The following is a 24,736-nucleotide window of genomic DNA, read 5'->3' on the forward strand; positions in this document are numbered from 1 at the left end:
TACCATTAATTAGCTGTATCTATGTTAAGTCTATGTGATTTAGAATAATGGTTACGCAAAGCAGTTATTACACAACTGATCAACTACAAGTTATGATCACCATTCACTTTTCTCTTCTCCTTATAAATTAAAGAAGAAAAACAATATCATCAGCAAGTGTAACAATGTCGAGCATTGCATGTGCAGTTTCTTTAACTTTTTTTTCCAACAGGAGCAGCAAAGATTCAAGAAACTTTCATCGGCATAACAGCATTAGATCCTCGGGTGATCATCAAATTTTTTCAACTACACATTCTATTTTTTCTTGCTACACCATTTCTTCACTATGTTATTATTTACTTAGGTATATACTATGTTGATTGATCTAAGTTATGACATGTTTGAGCAGGAAGACATGAGAAGATCAAATCAATGGCATCTCAAACTCCAACAGTTTCTTCTCCAAAGAGAGAAACAGATCCGAAGAAAAGGATAGTGATAACTGGAATGGGGCTTGTTTCTGTTTTTGGAAGTGACATTGATGTTTACTACAACAAATTGCTTGCTGGAGAGAGCGCCATTTCTCTCATCGACAGATTTGATACGTCAGATTTCACTGTTAAGATTGCGGGCCAGATACGCGGCTTCTCTTCGGAGGGATACATCAACGGGAAGGATGATCGCCGTCTCGATGATTGCTGGAGATATAGTTTGGTTGCCGGAAAAAGGGCACTTGATGATGCTGCTCTTGGGGAACAAGTTGTTGACACTGTGAGAATTTGCATCTTCTTAAACTCACAAAATTGAAATTTTGATATGCATAGACAAAGATAAATACATCAAAATATTTCTTTGTCCTTCGAGCTAGGTGCCTACAAATCAGCTAGGTGCCTACAAATCAGTGCAAGGAAGGTTGGTCGTAATCAATTATGCGAAAAATATGATCAGTTTACAAAGAAGAAAATTTTACATTGTCATAACACTTCTACGTATTTAAAATCGGTTGTCACACCATGAAAATTTCGCCGGAAATAAGACAGATGGGATAATTGCAAAACTTTCTATCTTTCGTGATTTAATTTCAGATTTTGAAAGTTGTGGAACATATCAAAACTTGATCATTATTTGCCAATTTATCTCTTTATATTTTGATCTTACTAGCTAGTAGTAGTACTTTTTATCTTTGTAATAGAAAAATACTCCCTCATTTCCGCAAAGTTTGTCACATTTTGATCCGATACAGATTTTCATAAATATAAGGGAATATGGATTGAAAAAGTTAGTAGAAAGTGAATCATTAAATTTTAAATTTGGCTAACTTTATGGAACATACAAAAATGAAAATATATGACAAAACTTTTTGTGAAAAGTTAAAGAATATTGAGTGTTACGTTGCAGATGGACAAGACGAGAATTGGAGTGTTGGTGGGATCAGGGATGGGAAACCAGACAGCTTTCACCAATGGAGTTGAAGCCTTACTCCAAAAGGGGAATAAGAAAATAAGTCCATTTTTCACTCCATATTCTTTATCTAACATGGGCTCTGCCTTGTTGGCTATGGACACCGGTTTGACGGGGCCCACCTACTCCATCGCAGCCGCCTGCGCCACTGCAAACTACTGCATCCACGCCGCCGCAAACCACATCAGACGAGGCGACGCAGACGTCATGGTGGCCGGTGGGACCGATGCTGCAGTCGTGCCACTCGGACTCGGAGGTTGCATATCCTGCAGAGCCTTGTCCCACAGAAACCACGACCCACACAAGGCGTCGCGGCCGTGGGACCTACACCGCGACGGATTTGTCATGGGAGAAGGTGCTGGTGTTTTGGTATGTCACTCACCTAATTAATACAAGTGGCATGTTTTTTCACTTTTTCTTAATCGACGTGTCAAAAAAATTAGATCACTTATACTAGGACAGACGGAGTAATTAATTATTACTATATCTTACTATAACTTATGAAAGCTCAGGTCATGGAGAGCATGGAGCACGCGATGAAAAGAGGGGTTAGGGTTTACGCGGAGTATTTGGGAGGTGCGGCTACCTGTGATGCTCATCACTTGACGAATCCACGCCCTGATGGGCTTTTCGTCGCGTCTTGCATAAGCAAGGCTTTGAAAGATGCCGGAGTGTCTGCTGAAGAGGTTTTTGTTGTGATAGTAAATAAAATTGATTAGTCTAGCAAACCTAAAATTATATTAACTATGAATAAATAAAACCTAAAATATAACTTGCTTAACCTCCAAGTCTTATATTCTATAACTGCATTAAAATCGAACACCCTTAGAGGGATATTTTGTTTTCTATTGATTTCCTATTTTTTTTGACTATTTTGCTTAAAATGAATAAGATTTTAAAATTTGCAATACTTGACAGGTTAATTATATAAATGCTCATGCAACATCAACTCCAGCTGGAGATCTTGCTGAGGTTAGAGCCATCAATAGAGTATTCAAAAACACCCCTAACTTGAAGATGAATGCCACCAAGGTCAAATTAATTACTATTGTATTTAAGTTCCAACAATAAGGCTAATAATAAATCAATTTTGTGATGAATTTCAATAATTTGTTAACATCAGTCAATGATCGGACATGGACTTGGAGCTGCTGGTGGGCTGGAAGCAATAGCGACTATTAAAGCAATTAACACTGGCTGGTTACATCCCACACTTAACCAAGATGTAGTTAAGCTATTTTCTGCATTAACTAGGATTAAATAATTATGTTAGAGTGCGACTATTTCCTAATCCTAAGTATAAATATATGTGTAGGAGTTGGAGGCTGAAGTCACCATTGACACTGTCCCATATGTGAAGAAGCAACATAAAGTAAACGTTGGTATGAAATTTTCAACTATTTTGAATCAAAATGTAGTTAATTATATATAAAGTAGTATGATGTATATTGATTAAGATTGCGTTACTCTATTGCAGCTATATCCAACTCATTTGGATTTGGAGGCCACAATTCAGTTGTTGTCTTCGCACCATTCAACTCTTAAAATGTCGTCACATTTTTAATTGGTGTATGAACTTTCGAACGTATTGAAAAGTTGAATTTCCATTCACAAATAGTATAGTTTTATGTTTGGAAGTATTATACGATACTTCCTTTTTTTTGAGAGATTAATAGTAGATTATTCCATTTTCATTGGATACTAATTAACAACTATGGATCGCAAATTCCTAAAGAATACTCCCGTTTCGCCATAGTTGAATCATTTTACCATTTCGGGAAGTTTCTTCATAGTTGAGTCATTTTCATATTTGGTAACTTTTTTCTCTTTCTTACTTTACTCTTTCTTACTTTATTCTCTCTACTTTATTCACTTTATACTTTATTCTCTCTACCTTTTCCACTCTCTTACTTTTTAATTTATTTATTTAACACACCCAACATTTATTTCTAAAACTCCATGCCCAAAAATTCCGCCTCAACTATTAAAATATTAACCCTTTGTAGTCCGTCCCACAAGAATATGCAGGTTTGAATTTTGGAAATTCTCTTCTCTATGATGAGGTGTGACCATTTTCCACTAACAATACTTTACTACTTTTTGTTTCTACTTCTTTTTTACTTTACCAATTATGCATTAAAACTTTGTGTTCAACCCAAAAGACATTGTTAGAGCATCAACAGTGGGACGGAAAAGACATTATAAGAGCATCAACAGTGGGACAGATGTCTCGACGGACATCCCGACGGACTTTCCAAAAACACCTCATGTCATGTCATAAGGACCTCACACTGCACTGTCACATCATAAGGACACCCCCTGCACAATGGCGGACATCCTCAATGACATCCCGACTGACATCCACAATAATAAAAATTCACAAATTCACCAAATTAAAATTTCGACATGAATACGGGGAAAATGCAACTATTTTATTTTTTAAAAAAAAACATACATATTTAAATTAAGAGTAAAGGCCAAAATTGGTCCTAATATATGGTCATTTTATCTTTTTGGTCTTAAACTTTATCGTTTGAATTTTTTGGTTCTGCACATATGGAAATTTGATCATTTTGGTCCTCCGTCAATAGTTCCGTTAAAAATTAACAGTCAACAGGTTTAATCCCGATTTTGACCAAATTAAATTCTTAATTCTGATTTTTAAGTCACTAATTAAAACAAACGCCAAAAAACAGGCTGCAGTCTCCCTCTGCCCTTTTTCACTTTTTCAGCCACATCTTCGCCTCTTTCTCTTCTCTATAAATTATCACCCAAAATTTCACATTCTCACAGCACACAATCATCCCTAGAAGAATGAGCAGACGCCATTGCTCAGAGCTAAAATCCCAGTCAATATTATGAATTTCCCCTTTCAGTCCGGCGTTTCCGCTGGCGATTCGAAAGAATTATCCCTAAACCTTAGAACTTTTCTCGATTCCGGCCCCTCTACCAAATATTCCTACCGCCCAAATGATTCGCAAAAACCTTTCAGCTTCGTTTTCAAAGGCATTTCGGCTCGCCCAGTAAAAGCCCTCTGGTGATGAGCGCGAGTTGAATTTAGTTGGGAATCAAAACCCTAGATTCTTCATCCACTTCAAGCCCGATTTGGGTGATTTCTCGCTGAAGAAGTCACACTCATCGGCCTCCGTGAAGAATCTGGGCGAGAAATTGAACGATGGCCTGATTTAATTTTTTATATTATTTATTTAATTTTAATTTTAAATGGATATTTGTTAAAATAATTAGGAGATTAATTAGTGACTTAAAAATTAGAATTAAGAGATTAATTTGGTCAAAATCGGGATTAAACCCGTTGACCGTTAGTTTTTAACAGAACTATTGACGGGAGGACCAAAATGATCAAATTTTCATATGTGCAGGACCAAAATGATCAAATTTCCATATGTGTGGGACTAAAAAATTCAAAAGATAAAGTTTATGACAAAAAAGGTAAAATGACCATATGTTCAGGACCAATTTTGGCCTTTACTCTTAAATTAAAAAAAAGTACATAGTTCACCAAAAAAAACTATCCTAAACCAAAAAACGATTCAAACAAAGTACATGTTATGCCTTGAATCCCTATAGTTTGCAACGAGCCGTATATATAGAGTTTGCAACGAGCCATATATATAGAGTTTGCAACGAGCCGTATACATAGAGTTTGCAACGAACCTTATTTATAGAGTTTCAAAAAAAATTAAATAATCAGGACGTCCGTCGGGACACTGCAATGGTGGACGTCACGAAGGACGTCGTCGGAATGCCGCGGAACTTGGGTATCCGCACGCGGACGTCCGGCATGCCGGTCCGACGTCCGCCGGGACGTCCGCCATTGCTGATGCTCTTATGTACAGAGGGTGTACTAAGTAATAGTAGTAAATAATAGTATGAGTGTTCTGAAACAAAAAAAAGAGGCGTACTCCTGTACTGAGCCTAATTCACGTTTTCTAATTGAAATTAACACAATAGACTGGGGATACGAAATAATAAATCCTAATTAAAGGATGTAAATGGGCCAGACTAAAGAAAAACTAAAATAAGTAAAGAGCTGAAGAAGTAATATGGGTCAACTGTACAAAAGCCCAATAGATAGATATGGATGTTGATGCGTACCACTAGATATAATGAATGTTTCGGAAATAATACAAGAATCAATACATGGTTCTTAAATGCAGTAAATTCTTCCTACTATTTTAATGCAGTTATATTAATAGCAAATGTAATAATTTTAAGCTTAGTGGAGTATTATTACTGTAAGAGGCCCATATATCGGTATGAAATTACAGTATAAGTAGGGTTATAGTATATGGCGGGCATACGTAGGTATTTATTGAAGAAAATTAATGAATGCGGCAGCTCAACAACAAGCAAGATGTGCATTGACTTTCCTTATTTAAAAAAAAAAGAATCACGAACGATGCATGGGAAGCAAAAAAAAAATGTGGAGCATTATGTTAGCATCTTCGTTTTCTACTGTGTTTACTCAATCAACAAACCCTAAGCTGTTCCTTACAACTTCATCAGGTGAATTAATACCGATTTATTCATGATCTACTATTTAATTCCTAATACAATTCATTTTCTTGCTTTGATCAAGTAACTGTGTGTGTGTATATATTGATTGAGCAGCGAGAAATGGGAAGAAGATCAAGGCAATGGCTTCCTCCTCTCCAAAGAGAGAAACAGATCCGAAGAAAAGGATAGTGATAACTGGAATGGGGCTTGTTTCTGTTTTTGGAAGTGATATTGATGTTTACTACAACAAATTGCTTGCTGGAGAGAGTGGCATCACTCTCATTGACAGATTTGATACATCGGATTTCGCTGTTAAGATCGCTGCCCAGATTCGCGGCTTCTCTTCGGAGGGATACATCGACGGGAAGGATGATCGCCGTCTCGACGATTGCTGGAGATATTGTTTGGTTGCCGGCAAACGGGCTCTCGACGATGCTAACCTTGGCAAACAAGTTATTGACGAGGTGAGCATTAATTTCAATTGTTTAAAGGTTGAAATTTCAATTTGATTTGATTTCTTTTCTTCAGATGGACAAGACGAGAATGGGAGTGATGGTGGGATCAGGAATGGGAAACCAGATGGGTTTCAGTAATGGAATGGAAGCCTTGCTGGAAAAGGGGAGTAACAAAATAAGTCCATTTTTCATTCCACATTCGGTATCTAACATGGGGTCCGCGTTGCTGGCTATCGACACCGGTATGAGAGGGCCGTCTTGCTTGGTCTCAGCATCAAGTGCCACTTCGAACTACTGCTTCAACGCTGCCGCAAACCACATCAGACGAGGCGACACGGACGTCATGGTGGCCGGTGGGACCGATGCTGCAATCATACCGCTTGGACTCGGTGGATTCATAGCCTGCAGAGCCTTGTCTCACAGAAACGAAGACCCACATAAGGCGTCCAGGCCGTGGGACGTACACCGCGACGGTTTTGTCATGGGAGAGGGTGCTGCTGTTTTGGTACGTCATCGAATGTTTGTTTCAAAAGTTTCTATTTTTATATGACAAGGCAGTAGACTATTACTATATCAATGCACACAATAATTGCATCTTAGTAGATGCATAATGTTTGACAGAGTTTACAAACTCCTTAAAACAATTTCTAAATTGTTCATGAGCTTATAAGTTTTTTGAGTATTTGCTTATTCTACATACACGTTATAAATATAGTATATATAGGATATTTGTCTAGCTAGTTAATTCCGTTAACGAACTTGAAAAAAAAAAGATGACTAATAAAACACACATCTTATTTGGAATTTTAACATTTATTATTATTAAGAGGGATTTTATAATTTTAGTTCATAATTTTCATTTCAACTTATAAACTCATTTATTAAATCATCATAGTAGCTCTTGAAACATTTTCTAAGTTATTAAAAATTCTATAAAATAAACTTAGCCCAACACTCCTAAGTTACGACATCAACATAACGATGCAAATTCAGATAATGGAAAGCGTGGAGCACGCGATGAAAAGAGGGGCTAGGGTTTATGCGGAGTATTTGGGAGGCGCGGTTACCTGTGATGCTCATCACATCACAAATCCACACCCCGATGGGCTTGCCGTTGCATCTTGCATAATAAAGGCTTTGGAAGATGCCGGAGTTGCTGCTGAAGAGGTTAACTATGTGAATGCTCATGCAACATCAACCCCACTTGGAGATCTGGCTGAATTCAAAGCCATCAAGAAAGTATTCCACAACACCTCTAACTTGAAGATGAATGCCACCAAGGTATAAAAATTATATTTCCAATAATTAATTAAGGTTCAATATTTACGATTTCAAGTATTTGTTTTCATCAGTCAATTATTGGACATGCGATGGGAGCTGCGGGTGGGTTGGAGGCAATAGCAACAATCAAAGCAATAAACACTGGATGGCTACATCCAACAATCAACCAAGACGTAAACTATTCTACAACTAATTAATTAAAGAATTAATCAAAATGCGTTAAATTTTTTTCTTAGTTAATTTGTAGTAATAATTTTTGAAACTTTAATTTTAGGAGGTGGAGGGTGAAGTGACGATTGACACTGTGCCAAATGTAAAGAAGCAGCATCAAATAAACGTTGGTACGAAATTCTCAACAATTTTGTATCAAAATATATACTGTAAAATAGTACTGCTTGCTCTTATGATTTAATCTGTGACTTCTATATTGCAGCCATATCCAACTCATGTGGCCTTGGAGGTCATAATTCAGTTGTTGTCTTTGCTCCCTTCAGCCCTTAATTAATAAATCTATGAATTTGTCAATATTACACTCTACATTACAAAAATTGTGAACTCTATATATAATAAATGTATGAATTTGCAAGTATTTGTAGCACATGACTTAAAAGTATGTCAGTTGCTTGCGACGCTATATCAATGCAAATGAGGAAGACAGTTTTATTGCTGGATAAGAATATGTGTATCTTCGCCATTTTTCATGCAAGTGCGCCTAATAAAAAAAATTCTCTAATATGTTTTCATTTTTTAGATCAAATTTGGCAAAGTTACACACATGGAAAATTCTCTCCTTTTCACTACACATAGCAATTAGCATCCATTTTTCATACGAATACTCCTCTATCTTTATCTCCTTTCGTATGGATCCAAGTAACATTTTTTCTCATTCCCTCCAAATTTACCGTCCTAGTAAAGTTTAAGTAATAATCTCCAAACTTTTCAAATTGTATCCTGAATCGCATTTCAAAATACTCAGCAAACACAGAGAAACGCATGAAAGAGCCCACAAAGTTGGAAAGATGAAGAATCCGATTATTGACACGAACCAACAGAGTAATCCGGTGCCTTTGTTGGCACATGAAACAAAAATAAATAGTACTACTATAACAACATCATACCGTGTCACTCTATCACCTATTGATTATAGGATGAAACCATATGGAGTAATTTCTAACAGCCCCAGTATGCATTCTCTCTCCGATATACGTGAAAAATAGAATGCATTCTCATGCCAAACGAACAATGCATGTCCCTATACTAAAAAGTTGCTACTACTTATCTAGAATAGGCTATAGGATCAGGTCATTCGTAAATGTACTTTACTTTCACAAAGTGGTTAGATACTAATTAATTAACTAGTAACTAGTAGAGGGGGTAAACATATATAGTAGTATAGTATTATAGCTAGTGGCTTCGTGAAATGAATAGAGCACACACACATTTAGTTGCACAATTAAAGAGTCAACCAGCCAAGATCACCATTCACTTTGTACATTTAATTTCTAATTTTTTAATACTTTCCTTTAGGGTTTAGCTCACTGATAATAACGACCACCATTCAATTTGCAATTTAAAGTTCTATTTCCCTTAAGGATATTAGGCCATCCATAATAAAGACTTGATTTTTCAGGCATAACCTCCGCCGCATCAGCCAGCGTCATCTCAAGTCTCAACCATAGTTCAAATTATCAATTTCATCATTTTATAAACCATATTATATGTTAAATTTCGATACTTACAAATTAAAATAAAATCTAATTCAAAAATAGTTCACTCGTGAACCAGATCTAACCCCTGGATGGGATGGTTCCATGTTGAAAATCTCGTATTCATCTACGTGAAAATCTTGTGTCATCTACGTTAATCTCGTATGTGGCAACGTCGATGACAAAAACGGTGGTTGCACGAATGGCGGGTTGCAGTAAAGTCATTGTTTTGTTGGCATTCCGTTCCAGTGCGTACATATGTGTAATTCATTAAAGAGCCATTGAATTTCTGATCCATATATGCAACCATATATGTGTAGTTATTTACATTAATTATTTGCATGCAGGTGGTGTTCGTAGGTATTTATTGGAGAAAATTAATGAATGCGGCAACAACCAAAACTATAATGCATGAGCACTGTTATATATGTATTTATAAAAGAACTGAATCATGAGCAATGCATGGGAAGCAAAAAAAAAATTGTGGAGCATTATGTTAGCATCTTGTTTTTCTACTCTGCTTACTCAATCAGCAAACCCTAAGCTGTTCCTTACAACTTCATCAGGTGAATACTTCATGATCTACTATTTAATTCCTAATACTTCCTTTTAATTTCTTGTTTTGATCAAGTGATTGTGAGTGTATATTAATTGAGCAGCGAGAAATGGGAAGAAGATCAAGGCAATGGCTTCTAATTCCTCTCCAAAGAGAGAGACAGATCCAAAGAAAAGGATAGTGATAACTGGGATGGGGCTTGTTTCTGTTTTTGGAAGTGACATTGATGTTTACTACAACAAATTGCTTGCTGGGGAGAGTGGCATTACTCTCATCGACCGATTTGATACATCAGATTTTTCTGTTAAGATCGCCGGCCAGATTCGCGGCTTCTCTTCGGAAGGATACATCAATGGGAAGGATGATCGCCGTCTCGATGATTGCTGGAGATATTGTTTGGTTGCCGGGAAACGGGCTCTCGATGATGCTAACCTTGGGAAAAAAGCTGTTGACACTGTGAGAATTAATTTCAATTTTTTTAAATAATAGTATACAATAATATTCCCTTTGTCACTGCATTTTCCTTTTTGGAATGTCTACTCTAAATGACACATTTCTTAAAATAGAAATATATATTACTCTCTGCTTTTTTTTTACACTCTAGTTACTTTATTATTCTCTGTACACTTAATTTGCAAAACAATATTAACATAAAATCTCGTGTGGAATAAGAATTACTGCACTTAGAGTGGGATGGAGCGAGAAATTAATTTTTTCAAAAAGAATTAAAATACTGGCCATTATACTTTTTGTCCTAGTTAGTAAATTAAATTGTGTGTTGCAGATGGACAAAACGAGAATGGGAGTGTTGGTGGGATCAGCAATGGGAGGCAATACGATTTACAGCGATGGAATTGAAGGCTCAGTCCAAAAAGGGCCTAAAAATATAAGTCCATTTTTCATCCCTTATTCAATATCAAACATGGGGTCTGCATTGCTGGCCATAGATGCCGGCTTCATGGGGCCTACTTACTCCATCTCAACAGCTTGCGCTACTGCCAATCACTGCTTCATTGCTGCTGCAAACCACATCAGGCGAGGCGAGGCAGACGTCATGGTGGCTGGTGCATCTGATGCCGGAGTCACTGTAGCTGGAGTCGGGGGCTGCACAGCCTGCAGAGCCTTGTCTTTGAGAAACAACGAGCCTCATAAGGCGTCGAGACCGTGGGACATACACCGAGACGGTTTTGTTATGGGAGAAGGTGCTGGTATTTTGGTATGTCATTAATCATTAGTACATTAGTATGTATTTATAAAGTGAAAATTTGTGTTAGATTGGAAAAATTGCCTAGTAAAACCACTTTCAAAATTCGTGAAAATATTGAAGTTTATGATTTTAAGACCAAAAATCCTTTAATTTAATCATAACTTATATGTTATGAAATTTCAGATCATGGAGAGGATGGATCACGCGATGAGGAGAGGGGCGCGGGTTTATGCAGAGTATTTGGGAGGTGCGGCTAGTTGTGACGCGCATCACATCACAGATCCACAACCGGATGGGCTTGGAGTAGCATCTTGCATGATCAAGAGCTTGAAAGATGCAGGAGTTGATGCTCAAGAGGTTCCCATTCATTTCTTTTATGTGATTGAAAAAAATTAATTATATTTTGTGTCCCTTTTTAAGAAAATTATCCCCTTCATTGAATATATTTTTCTTTAAAACACCAAGTTATAGACATAAAATATAATTGATATAGTTAAAAATTATAGTAATAACCAATGAATTCTAAACTTTTGTGTGGATAGGTTAACTATGTGAATACTCATGCGACCTCAACCCGTGCCGGAGATTTACCCGAGGTTAAGGCTATCAAGAGAGTCTTCAACAACACCTCTGAGTTGAAGATCAATTCCACCAAGGTCAAAAATGATGTTATGATTATATCATCGTTATTATATATGTATATACTCCACAGTTCACTAAATTTTTTATCCACTATTTTTTATATTCCTTAATTTATGTGTCGAATTAAAGTGCGACATATATTCATGAACATGCGGAAAAAATAGATTATTTGTCCAGCATGAGATTGAATAAAATGATCAATTTTTAGTATTCATGATCAGTCAATCATCGGACACGGACTCGGTGCTGCGGGTGGACTGGAAGCAATAGCAACGATCAAAGCAATCAACACCGGTTGGTTACATCCTACACTCAACCAAGATGTAAGCTTTAATTTTTTGCAACTATCTATGAATTAATCAAGTCTTCTTAGACTTTGTATTTTCATAGTAATTCCAAATGTTGAAACTTATGTGTATGTAGGAATTGGAGGCTGAAGTCACCATTGACACTGTCCCAAATGTAAAGAAGCAGCATCAAATAAATGTTGGTATGAAATCCTCAACACTATTGAATCAAAATTATTTACTACTCCATACTACTTAGTTTATTATAATTATATGATGCTTAATTTAATCTCTGACTTGTATATATTACAGCCATATCCAACTCATTTGGATTTGGAGGCCATAATTCAGTTGCGGTATTCGCGCCCTTCAGCCCTTGAGACATCTTATACATATCCCTGTTTAGTGTATTAATAATGTAACGTCTTTACAAGAACATAATTAGTTTATGGCAAGCTCTATAAATCTGTCTACAACACTCATATCATATTGTATATAGCACAGTCTACTACGCAATCCACACAAGAGTTTTAAAATTTTATTTAATTCTACTCCCAAATTCATCCAATATTTATATCTTTGAAGTAAAGATGAAGTCAAAACAAGTTCAACAATATTATCTGCATTCTATTCATCACACCCAATTCGGCTACACAAACTCTAGCTAGTGAGAACATTGATCGGTACTCTCTGGAAAAAAAAATTAAAAAAAATAGGAAAGATATATAAGTGATGAAAATAATTTTTGGCTTCAGCTAGATGACATCAACTCGCAAACATGGAGTTTTGGAGCTTAGATTGTGTGATAAATCAGAATAATGGAAGAGAAATGAAGAGGGCCGGCCTTTGCTTTGATGTCTTTAAAGCAAGATTTTGGTGATATAATTTTAAAATTTTGGAAAGGGTTTTTGGCTTTTTAAACCAAAACCTTTCCCCGAATTCCGGTTTTTCCCATGAACTATGAGATTTGTTTTTAAAACCACGAACTTTCATTTCGTTAGGATTTTTCCCCGGCGGGTCAACGACGAAACCCGGGTTGTCTACATATCAATTTTAATCCTATTTGTCACTAAATTGATTACTTGGATACTATTTGGCACAATAATACATACAATCACAATTATTGCATAACAAATGACAACTTTTGAATAAACAAAACACAACTTTAACATTTTGAATTATGCTATTCGGGTCGGAAATGTGCTATTCGGGTCGGGTTGGGAAAATCCTAACGAAATGAAAGTTCGTGGTTTCAAAAACAAATCTCATAGTTCATGGGAAAAACCAGAATTCGGAAAAAGGTTTTGGTTTAAAAAGCCAAAAACCCTTTTGGAAATGTGGAGTCGGATGATAAAGTTGTATTAAAATGTAAATCATACTACTATTTTTTATTGTTAATTTCTAACGTTTGAAATTGTAATTAATACTATATCGTAAATCATAATTTATTACATTTCAACTATCCCATAATGCTCAAACCTGGTGACTATATATATGACCACAAAATGATAGTATTATTATATTTTGATTATTAATTGTAAGATGGTATATTTAAAACAATGTTGTTTTGTTGTCGTATTATATTTGATTTTGTCCGACAATTATAAGACAATTAAAATAATTAAAAAAATTATGATTGAATATATACTTCCATCCTATAAAATAGATATTTTTAAAATAATATGAGTTTTATCGTACTATTAATAAAATAGAAAAAATCTAGAAAGAACAAATAATGTCACACGCGCAGTCATTTCGTTAATGCTATAAATAGTCCTTTGCTTGGACATTTATGGTTAGTTAAATGTCGATAGTTGAGAGGTTAGGAAATATCCATCCAATAGAAAAAGAGTATAGTTATACCCTCTACTATACTAGAGGGTTACATTCTTGTAGAAAAATTATTCACTTTTTTCTTGCTCCTATAAATTGAAGAAATAAATCGGATCAAGGTGTAAATTATGTCGAGCATTCCATGCGCAGTTTCATCAACTCTGAGGAACAAAAAGTCAACATACCCTCAGAGCTACAAAAGGAGCCTCAAATCTGTCGCTACAGCTTCGGGTGCACACCAATTTTTTTATTTACTTTAACTGTTTTTATTTAACTATTGTGAGTCTGAAATTAAACATATTTCGAATTAAGAAATTAAGTATGTTGATGTGTTTTTAAGCAGCAAGACATGGGAAGAAGATAAAGGCAATGGCTTCTTCCTCTCCAAAGAGAGAAACAGATCCAAAGAAAAGGATAGTGATAACTGGAATGGGGCTTGTTTCTGTTTTTGGAAGTGACATTGATGTTTACTACAACAAATTGCTTGCTGGAGAGAGCGCCATTTCTCTCATCGACAGATTTGACACGTCAGATTTCACTGTTAAGATTGCAGGGCAGATACGCGGCTTCTCTTCGGAGGGATACGTCAACGGGAAGGATGATCGTCGTCTCGATGATTGCTGGAGATATAGTTTGGTTGCCGGAAAAAGGGCTCTTGATGATGCTGCTCTTGGGGAACAAATTGTTCATACTGTGAGAACATTTTCGCTCAAAATTCAATACCAAATAAAAGTAATTAAAGTAGTGTTAATAATGTAACGTGTAATGAAAAAATTTCAAAAAATAAAAAATGTATTAATTTTGTGGGACGAACTAAAAAGATGATAGCAATATTTCTCATTGTTTATTGCAGATGGACAAGGCAAGAATGGGAGTGGTGGTGGGAACAGCACTCGGAGGCCTCACAAGTTTCAGTAAAGGAATGGAAGGCTTGGTTGGAAAGGGGCATAGAGAGATAACTCCATTTTTCATTCCTAATGTTACGTCAAACATAGGGTCGGCTTTGCTGGCTATAGACACCGGCTTCATGGGGCCTACTTACGCCATTGAAGCAGCTTGTGCTACTGCCAATCACTGCTTTGTTGCTGCTGCAAACCACATTAGAAGAGGCGATGCAGACGTGATGGTGGCCGGTGGGACAGAAGCTGCAGTCATTCCGGTTGGAATTGGGGGCTTCATAGCCTGCAGAGCCTTGTCTCATAGAAACCACGACCCACACAAGGCGTCGAGGCCATGGGACATACATCGCGACGGTATGGTGATGGGAGAAGGTGCTGCTGTTTTGGTACGTCGTATCGTTGCATTTTATGTTTTACTATCTGAATATCTATTGCACCTCATCTAATTTTCTCCATGAATCTAGAATATATTATTTAGTCTATTTTTATTATATATCATAGATTCATATATTCTAGATTCATAGAGAAAAATATACGAGGTGGAACAGATATTATTATCAGTAGGTTTACAATGTTCAGATTAGTCACTTTATGTTACATTAATTATTCTATATCAACTTATAAGATACACTATCCAAATACTCTGATCACATACAATTAAGTTATTAGAACATCACATTTATAAGCTCTTGAAACATCTTATGATGATCTAATTGGAGTTGATTGTAAGATTTCTAAACTAAACTTAGCCAAACACTCGTTCAGATAATGGAAAGCATGGAGCACGCGATGAAAAGAGGGGCTAGGGTTTATGCGGAGTATTTGGGAGGCGCGGTTACCTGTGATGCTCATCACATCACAAATCCACACCCCGACGGGCTTGTCGTTGCATCTTGCATAATAAAGGCTTTGGAAGATGCCGGAGTTGCTGCTGAAGAGGTTAACTATGTGAATGCTCATGCAACATCAACTCCAGCTGGAGATCTGGCTGAGGTTAAAGCCATCATGAAAGTGTTCAACAACACCACTCACTTGAAGATGAATGCCACCAAGGTCAAATTGTTATATTCCCAACAATTAAAGGCTACTAACTTATCATGAATTCTTTTTTATGATTTCAAGAATTTGTTCATCAGTCAATGATCGGACATGCGTTGGGAGCTGCGGGTGGGTTGGAAGCAATAGCGACGATTAAGGCAATCAACACTGGCTGGTTACATCCCACAATCAACCAAGATGTAAACTACTATTCTGCAACTAATAAATGTAAATTTTAATTCTTGTTAAAATGAGTTTGTTTTCGTAATTATGTGTAGGAGTTGGAGGGTGAAGTCACGATTGACACTGTCCCAAATGTAAAGAAGCAGCATCAAATAAATGTTGGTATGAAATCTTAATCCTCCACAGTTTTGAATCAAAATATTAGTATTAATTAAGTAGTACTAGCTTATATGATGCGTATATATGATTTAATCTCTGAGTTGTATTACAGCCATATCAAACTCATTTGGCATTGGAGGTCATAATTCAGTTGTTGTCTTTGCGCCCTTCACTCCTTAAAACGACCCTTCATCTAAAAAATGTGCTCGTTGATCCGTGTACGTACTCTGTTAAGCACTATGTTGCTGATGCTCACAAAATAGAAACACTGAAATGTGACTGAAAGCAGCGGTAAACTCTTTTATCTTGATTATTCGAAAGTAGTATTTTTTTAAGTTCGCCCATGTACAAATTATGCACGTATATGATTTATAAAATGAATGTTCAATTGAAATTATATTTAACCAATTTTTTTAGTTATTCTCTTCATTCTTTTCTCTAATTTCAGTCATTCTTAATCATCCATCCTCTGACCATTTATTTTCATCTGCATCAATTTAGTAAGGGCTAAAAATAATTTCTGACAACATTTTTAACAACAAAAAATGAGAAGAAAAAAATAGTACTAGTGTGTTAGGAGTTTAATTCCGCCCTTCAACTGTACGTCCGCATGTTACATATAGTATTGAAAATTTATCTTTTCCACTACACAACATCCATTTTCCATAATGTTCTGTCTTTTAAAAGTATATACAAATAATATTTTCTTCTCAAATTCTTAAGTTTCCTTGCCTTCAAAATATCATTTCAAGATATTTAGCCAACACAAACCAACAGAGTAATCCGGTGCACATGAAACAAAAATAAATAGTACTACTATATATAACAACATCTCACTCTCCGCTCACTCTATCACCAATTGATTATAGAATGAAAAATAGAATGCAATTCTCATGCCACACGAACAATGCATGTCCCTATACTAAAAAGTTACTCCTACTAGTTATCTAAAATAGGCTGTAGGAGGTCATTCGTTAATGTTTCACTTTCACAAAGTGGTTAGATGTAACTAATTAATTAACTAACTAGTAGTGGGGGTAAACACACATATATAGTAGTATTATAGCTAGTGGCTTCTTGAAATGAATAGAGCACACAAAGATTTAGTTGCACAATTAAAGAACCAACCAGCCAAGATCACCATTCACTTTGTACTTTTAATTTCTATTTTTTAATACTTTCTTTTCGGGTTTAGCTCACTGATAATAAGGACCACCATTCAATTTGCAATTTAAAGTTCTACTTTTCTTTCTATTTTCCTTAAGGATATTAGGTCATCCATAATAAAGACTTGATTTTCAGCCATCCTCATCTCAAGTCTCAGCCATAGTTCAAATTATCAAGTTCATCATTTTATAAACCATATTATATGTATTTAAATTTCATTACTTACAAATTAAAATCAAATCTACTTCTAAAATAGTTCACTCGTGAACCAGATCTAACCTCTGGAGGGGATGGTTCCATGTTGAAAATCTCGTAGTCATCTCCGTGAAAATCTTGTGTCATCCACGTTAATCTCGTATGTGGCAATGTCGACAATGACAAAAACGGTGGTTGTACGAATGGCGATTGCAGTCAAGTCATTGTTTTGTTGGGATTCCGTTTCAGTGCGTGCATGTGTAATTCACTAAAGAGCCATCGAATTTCTGATCCATATATGCAACCATATATGTGTAGTTATTTACATTAATTATTTGCATGCAAGTGATGTTAGTAGGTACTTAGTATTTATTGGAGAAAATTAATGAATGCGGCAACAACCAAAACTATAATGCATGAGTTGTGTTATATAGGTATTCATGAATCATGAGCTATGCATGGGAAGCAAAAAAAAAAAGAATTGTGGAGCATTATGTTAGCATCTTGTTTTTCTACTCTGCTTACTCAATCAACAAACCCTAAGCTGTTCCTTACAACTCCATCAGGTGAATACTTCATGATCTAGTATTTAATTCCTAATATTTCCTTTTAATTTCTTGTTTTGATCAAGTGATTGTGTGTATATATTAATTGAGCAGCGAGAAATGGGAAGAAGATCAAGGCAATGGCTTCTAATTCCTCTCCAAAGAGAGAGACAGATCCAAAGAAAAGGATAGTAATAACTGGGATGGGGCTTGTTTCTGTTTTTGGAAGTGACATTGATGTTTACTACAACAAATTGCTTGCTGGAGAGAGCGCCATTTCTCTCATCGACAGATTTGATACATCAGATTTTGCTGTTAAGATCGCAGGCCAGATTCGCGGCTTCTCTTCGGAGGGATACATCAACGGGAAGGATGATCGCCGTCTCGATGATTGCTGGAGATATTGTTTGGTTGCTGGCAAAAGGGCTCTTGATGATGCTAACCTTGGGAAACAAGTTATTGAGGCGGTGAGAATTAATTGCATGTTTTCTGAAAATTCAAAACGATAAGTCCATTTTCCGTTGTTAATTTGTTGCAGATGGACAAGACGAGAATGGGAGTGGTGGTGGGAACAGGAAGAGGTGGCTTCACGACTTTCAGTAATGGAATGGAAGACTTGATTAATGGAAGAGAGATAACTCCATTTTTCATTCCTTATGTTATGCCAAACATGGGGCCTGCTTTGCTGGCTATACACACCGGCTTCATGGGGCCTAATTACTCCATTGAAGCAGCTTGTGCTACTGCCAATCACTGCATCGTTGCTGCTGCAAACCACATTAGAGCAGGCGACGCAGACGTCATGGTGGCCGGTGGGACAGAAGCTGTAGTCATTCCGGTTGGAGTTGGGGGTTTCATAGCCTGCAGAACCTTGTCTCACAGAAACCACGACCCACACAAGGCGTCGCGGCCGTGGGATATTCACCGCGACGGTATGGTCATGGGAGAAGGTGCTGGTGTTTTGGTATGTTGCATTTTTTACCCTATATATGTTCTCTCTAATTAAGGTAGTCACTTTATTGACTCTCAACTTATAAGCTACACTATCCAAATACATTGATCACTTACAATTAAGTTAAAACATGTTATGGTGATCTAATTGGAGTTAAATTGATTGTAAGATTTCTAAAATAAGCTTAGCCAGATAATGGAAAGCATGGAGCACGCGATGAAAAGAGGGGCTAGGGTTTATGCGGAATATTTGGGAGGTGCGGTTACCTGTGATGCTCATCACATTACAAATCCACAACCCGATGGGCTTGTCGTTGCATCTTGCATAATAAAGGCTTTGGGAAATGCTGGTGTTTCAGCCGAAGAGGTAACTTTTAAGTAATGCATTTAAGGGACGAGTGGCCTATTTCTACGCTCAATCTTATAAGTGAGTAGATGGAGATTTTGAAATTAAACTAAAATGCAAGGTTAACTATGTGAATGCTCATGCAACATCAACTCCAGCTGGAGATCTGGCTGAGGTTAAAGCCATCAAGAAAGTGTTCAACAACACCTCTCACTTGAAGATGAATGCCACCAAGGTTTGTTTAATTATTTATAACCAGCAATAAAATTAATAAATTAATTTAAAAATTTATGATTTCACCAGTCAATGATTGGACATGCGTTGGGAGCTGCGGGTGGGTTGGAAGCAATAGCGACGATTAAGGCAATCAACACTGGCTGGTTACATCCCACAATCAACCAAGATGTAAACTACTATTCTGCAACTAATAAATGTAAATTTTAATTCTTGTTAAAATGAGTTTGTTTTCGTAATTATGTGTAGGAGTTGGAGGGTGAAGTCACGATTGACACTATCCCAAATGTAAAGAAGCAGCATCAAATAAATGTTGGTATGAAATCTTAATCCTCCACAGTTTTGAATAAAAACATTAGTATTAAGTGCTTATAATATGATTTAATCTCTGACCTGTATTGCAGCCATATCAAACTCATTTGGCATTGGAGGTCATAATTCAGTTGTTGTCTTTGCGCCCTTCACTCCTTAAAACGGCCCTTCATCTATAAATGTACTCTGTTAAGCACTATGTTGTCGATGCTCACAAAATAGAAACACAGAGATGTGACTGAAAGCAGCAGTAAACTGACAAGTGTAACTATATTTTTAGTAGCTAAATTTTGTCTTGATTATTCGAAAGTACAGTAGATTTTTTTAGTTCACCCCTGCGCAAATTATGCACGTATATAATTTATAGAATTGATGTTCTAAGAAATTATATTTAACCAATTTTGGGTTATTTTCTATCCGAAAATGCCTTTTTGAACATTTGGGCGGTTTCGTCGTCTTTTCACATTTTAATTGTTTTAATATGATATTATTTCAATGATGTATTAAATCGGATATTATTTCAAAATTATCTTCTTCTTCCTTTTATCATCCTCCACTTTATTTTCTATTTCGATATTAGATTTAATTTTATAAAATTAAATTTATAATTTAGATTTTTAAATATTAATAAATTATTTTAATTAAAATTATTAATTTATGTATTTTTTTCGTCTCATAGCTATATATATAGAAATAAAACTACGCAGCCAACTCACACAAAACTCTTTTATAGTAATAAATACATAAAATAATAATTTTAATTAAAACTAATTTATTGATATTTAAAAAACCAAATTTTAAATTTAGTTTTATATAATTAAATCTAATATTGAAATTTTAAAAAAAAATAAAGTGAAGGATGGCAAAGGGAGGAAGAAGATAATTTTAAAATAATATCAGATTTAGTAAATCATTGAAATAATATCAGATTGAAACAGTTAAAATGTGAAAAGACGAAATTGTCTAAATGCTCAAAAGAGCATTTTTAGATTAAAAAAATAGCCAAAATGACCAATTTCAAAATAAACCCTTAGTCCAGGGACTACTGACTACATTTTTAAAAGGACTATGGGCGAGATAAACTTATAGTCTATGGACCATTTTTGTAGTTCACTTTAATTCAAAAGGACACAAAATTAAAAACGATATTTTTATCACTAGATCATTTTTTAATTTTTAAACATAATCAAAACTGAGGATAAAAAAAAACATCCTTAAATCAATGACACAATTGTCAACTAAAGTACTAAACCATAACCTATATTTTTTGGACGTTTTTTATTTGTGTCCTTAATTTTGCAGGAACACTATAACTGAAGAAATATTTTAAAACGCAGATAGTATATCTAGAAACACAAATTAATGTATTTGGTTGACTAAAATATATCCCTATAACATTTGTTTATAGTGACTATTCACCGATATATGGTGGTAGGGATTTGGATCCCTGCTATGCTCCAACCATAATAGAGGTTGTTGTGCACACACAAATATTTATTTTATTGATAAAATAAAATTTTAAAAAAGTATAATAAAATAATGGTGATGGGTGGGGTACAACCGCCCCGTGGTTGGAGTAGAGCAGGGGATTCAACTCCGTACTATCTTCTAGGTGATAATTAAATTTGTGGCCCAAACTAAAATAATACTCCCTTCGTCTCACAAAAGATGTCATACTTGTGGGACGGTACGGAATTTTAGAAGGTTTTGTTTTGTGTGTTAAATGGAGAAAATATAATTTTTATATTCATGATGTGAGAGAGAACTTTTTCTAAAAAGGAAAATGTGACATCTTTTGTAGGGCAAACTAAAAAGAAAAGTGTGACATCTTTTGTGGGACGGAGGAGTAGTATAGAGTGATCCCCAAAGAAAAAGTTGACCTTTCTTCATTTACTAATTAGAATAGCTTATGTTTCACATAGTAGTATAGTGTCCAAGCTTTAACTATCTGTTGGATAACCTATACAGCAAGGTACTTTTCTGCTATGAAGACAGCACACAAACATTTTATCATGCAATTAATGAGACAATCAAACCAATATCACCATTCAATTTTTTCCTTTTTATTTATAAATCAAATTTTAAATCATGCATGGGGTGGGTAAAATGTCGAGCCTTGCTTGCACAGCTTCTTCAACTCTACTACTAAACACACAATCAAGAAACACTAATTGCCTCCATACAGCTTCAGGTGCCCACCAATTTCATCACCTTTACTTTTATCATTCATAAATTAGAAAATTCACTATTTCTCTCTCATATTTTCTGTAGAATACGAATAAACACAATTAGCTCTGATGAAATTATCAACTCCTGTCTTAACAATGCCTTAACTTTTGATCACAAGCAGTAAAACATGGGAAGATAAAATCAATGGCTTCTTCCTCCCCAAAGAGAGAAACAGATCCCAAGAAAAGAATAGTAATAACTGGGATGGGCCTTGTTTCTGTTTTTGGAAGTGACATTGATGTTTACTACAACAAGTTGCTTGCTGGTGAGAGCGGTATCACTCCCATCGACAGGTTTGATGCTTCGGATTACCCTGTTAGGATCGCAGGGCAGATTCGCGGCTTCTCTTCAGACGGATACATCAACGGGAAGGATGATCGCCGCCTTGATGATTGCTGGAGATACTGTTTGGTTGCTGGCAAAAGAGCTCTTGATGATGCTGCTCTTGGGAAACAAGTTGTTGACACTGTGAGCTTTTTCTTGTCATTTTCCATTCTTTTTTTCTTTTTATGAAAACTAAAAGACAATTTCATTAATATTGTACTGCAGATGGACAGGTCAAGAATGGGGGTGTTGGTGGGATCAGGAATCGGAGGCACTTCAGTTTTTAGCAATGGAGTGGAAACATTGCTTCAAAAGGGGCATAGAAAGATAACACCATTTATGGTCCCTTATATAATATCAAACATGGGGTCTTCACTTCTAGCTATAGACACCGGCTTCATGGGGCCTAATTACAGCATTTCAGCAGCTTGTTCTACAGCAAACCATTGCCTCATTTCTGCTGCAAACCACATTAGACGAGGCGATGCAGATGTGATGGTGGCCGGTGGGACAGACGCTTCAGTCCTCCCGATTGGAATCGCAGGCTTCATAGCCTGCAGAGCCTTGTCTCAGCGAAACGACCAACCTCACAAGGCGTCCAGGCCGTGGGCCAGAGACCGCGACGGCTTTGTCATGGGAGAAGGTGCCGGTGTTTTGGTATATTACTATTAGTATCTTTCTCTTTGTCTGTCTCATAACTTGCTTTTGCCACGGGTTTTAAAAAATTATCTTATACACTTTTCTTTGTTAAGATCATGGAAAGCATGGAGCACGCCATGAAAAGAGGGGCTAAGGTTTACGCGGAGTATTTGGGAGGCGCGACTACATGTGATGCCCATCACATGACAAATCCACAACCCGATGGGCTTGTCGTTGCGTCTTGCATAATGAAAGCTTTGGAAGATGCGCGAGTGTCTACACAAGAGGTCATCTCATTCATTTATGTTTTATAACAAAATAAAATTAAACATAAATGTTGGTTATTTGCAAGGATAGGTTAACTATGTGAATGCTCATGCAACATCAACCCCTGCTGGAGATTTGGCTGAGATTAGAGCAATCAAGAAAGTATTCCAAAACACCTCTCACTTGAAGATCAATGCCACCAAGGTCTAATATTAAAATTATCCAATTAATAGGCTAATAGTATAAATTTTCTTTGTGATTTGAAGAATTTTTTTTCATCAGTCGATGATTGGACACGCGCTTGGGGCTTCCGGTGGATTGGAAGCAATAGCTACGATCAAAGCAATTAACACTGGCTGGTTACATCCCACAATCAACCAAGATGTAGTAATTTTTGCAACTATCTATGAATCAAATAATCAAGTGTTGTTAGAGTGTGATTGTTACCTAATTCCAAGTGTGTTTAGGATTTGGAAGATGAAGTCACCATTGACACTGTCCCAAATGTAAAGAAGCAACATCAAGTAAATGTTGGTATGAAATCCTAACTATACATCAGTACTATGTGTTTATAATTATATTGTGATTATTGATCAAATATTTGGTTATTTTTGCAGCCATATCAAACTCATTCGGGTTCGGAGGCCAAAACTCGGTCGTAGTGTTGGCACCCTTCATCCCTTGAAAATACATCGACATGATCAATATCTAATAACAGTGCATCTATGCATATAAAGTATAAAATAACTAAAAATGGTAGATATATATAGTGCCCTATATCAACAATTTCTCGATTGTTTTTCAATCAAAAAGTTGTTAATAGCATGAAAGATGCTTTTGATTAAATATGGGATTTTGAGGTCTAATTCAGCAGTTGTGTTCTCCCCCTTCTCTTACCGTGACAGAATTTTGCCAGCTCGTATATTTCAATATAGAATATTAGTAAAACTAGATGGTTAGAATTTTGGTGTGTTGTTACTTGTTTAGGCTAAAGGCAACTTCAAAAGAGAAAACGCATGATATGTCAATGCACATATTAATGCATCTATCATATAATTATTTTGCTTGTAATCATTTAAAAATTTGTTACTAGTATTAATTTTTCATATCACTTTTTTTGTATTGCTAATATAACTTAATAACAAAATTAATTTGTAACATAATTCAATTAAATTTAAAATTCTAAGATATTATTTATATACATTTATCTTGGCCAAATTAAGATCAAATCTTAGCCATTAAATTAGGAGATCTAGTGGTTGAAATAAATTATATTTTTAATTAAGAAAATTATTAAATAAAAATAAGGGGTATTAATGTCAA

The 24,736-nt window shown here is 35.8% G+C and overlaps 5 protein-coding genes across 7 annotated transcripts; all 5 read left to right on the forward strand.

The window, feature by feature from the left end:
* Nucleotides 1–164: 164 nt before the first annotated feature.
* On the forward strand, nt 165–3,160 carry LOC125215739 (3-oxoacyl-[acyl-carrier-protein] synthase I, chloroplastic-like). Its single transcript, XM_048117268.1, has 8 exons — nt 165–264; nt 389–750; nt 1,378–1,809; nt 1,953–2,126; nt 2,359–2,472; nt 2,564–2,665; nt 2,756–2,822; nt 2,918–3,160. Exons 1-8 carry the CDS (start codon nt 165–167, stop codon nt 2,983–2,985), a joined length of 1,419 nt encoding a protein of 472 aa, XP_047973225.1. The 3' UTR covers nt 2,986–3,160.
* Nucleotides 3,161–5,879: 2,719 nt separating this feature from the next.
* On the forward strand, nt 5,880–12,568 carry LOC125215740 (3-oxoacyl-[acyl-carrier-protein] synthase I, chloroplastic-like). 3 transcript variants are annotated; one of them, XM_048117269.1, is made up of 8 exons: nt 5,883–5,967; nt 10,060–10,412; nt 10,741–11,172; nt 11,347–11,520; nt 11,706–11,819; nt 12,027–12,128; nt 12,229–12,295; nt 12,405–12,568. In XM_048117269.1, the coding sequence occupies exons 1-8, from the start codon at nt 5,883–5,885 to the stop codon at nt 12,470–12,472; spliced, it is 1,395 nt and encodes a 464-aa protein (XP_047973226.1). In that variant the 3' UTR covers nt 12,473–12,568. The 3 variants fall into 3 exon arrangements, with proteins under 3 accessions (XP_047973227.1, XP_047973226.1, XP_047973228.1); XM_048117271.1 differs by lacking the exon at nt 5,883–5,967 and adding an exon at nt 9,871–9,966; XM_048117270.1 differs by lacking the exons at nt 10,060–10,412; nt 10,741–11,172; nt 11,347–11,520; ... (2 more) ...; nt 12,229–12,295; nt 12,405–12,568 and adding exons at nt 6,073–6,422; nt 6,487–6,918; nt 7,407–7,694; ... (1 more) ...; nt 7,969–8,035; nt 8,128–8,283 and having other exon boundaries at nt 5,880–5,967.
* A 1,485-nt stretch (nt 12,569–14,053) lies between these two features.
* Nucleotides 14,054–16,540, forward strand: LOC125210404 (3-oxoacyl-[acyl-carrier-protein] synthase I, chloroplastic-like). The gene is made up of 7 exons (XM_048109962.1): nt 14,054–14,156; nt 14,266–14,618; nt 14,779–15,210; nt 15,590–15,877; nt 15,961–16,062; nt 16,141–16,207; nt 16,317–16,540. The coding sequence occupies exons 1-7, from the start codon at nt 14,054–14,056 to the stop codon at nt 16,382–16,384; spliced, it is 1,413 nt and encodes a 470-aa protein (XP_047965919.1). The 3' UTR covers nt 16,385–16,540.
* A 1,493-nt stretch (nt 16,541–18,033) lies between these two features.
* On the forward strand, nt 18,034–20,313 carry LOC125212185 (3-oxoacyl-[acyl-carrier-protein] synthase I, chloroplastic-like). Its single transcript, XM_048112281.1, has 8 exons — nt 18,034–18,132; nt 18,226–18,578; nt 18,650–19,075; nt 19,256–19,429; nt 19,530–19,643; nt 19,712–19,813; nt 19,892–19,958; nt 20,047–20,313. The coding sequence occupies exons 1-8, from the start codon at nt 18,060–18,062 to the stop codon at nt 20,112–20,114; spliced, it is 1,377 nt and encodes a 458-aa protein (XP_047968238.1). The 5' UTR covers nt 18,034–18,059; the 3' UTR covers nt 20,115–20,313.
* A 1,726-nt stretch (nt 20,314–22,039) lies between these two features.
* On the forward strand, nt 22,040–24,484 carry LOC125215559 (3-oxoacyl-[acyl-carrier-protein] synthase I, chloroplastic-like). Its single transcript, XM_048117005.1, has 8 exons — nt 22,040–22,145; nt 22,305–22,651; nt 22,733–23,164; nt 23,260–23,433; nt 23,504–23,617; nt 23,696–23,797; nt 23,881–23,947; nt 24,031–24,484. Exons 1-8 carry the CDS (start codon nt 22,043–22,045, stop codon nt 24,096–24,098), a joined length of 1,407 nt encoding a protein of 468 aa, XP_047972962.1. The 5' UTR covers nt 22,040–22,042; the 3' UTR covers nt 24,099–24,484.
* Nucleotides 24,485–24,736: the final 252 nt, after the last annotated feature.

The sequence above is a fragment of the Salvia hispanica genome, chromosome 3, assembly GCF_023119035.1.
Source record: "Salvia hispanica cultivar TCC Black 2014 chromosome 3, UniMelb_Shisp_WGS_1.0, whole genome shotgun sequence".
NCBI lineage: Eukaryota > Viridiplantae > Streptophyta > Magnoliopsida > Lamiales > Lamiaceae > Salvia > Salvia hispanica.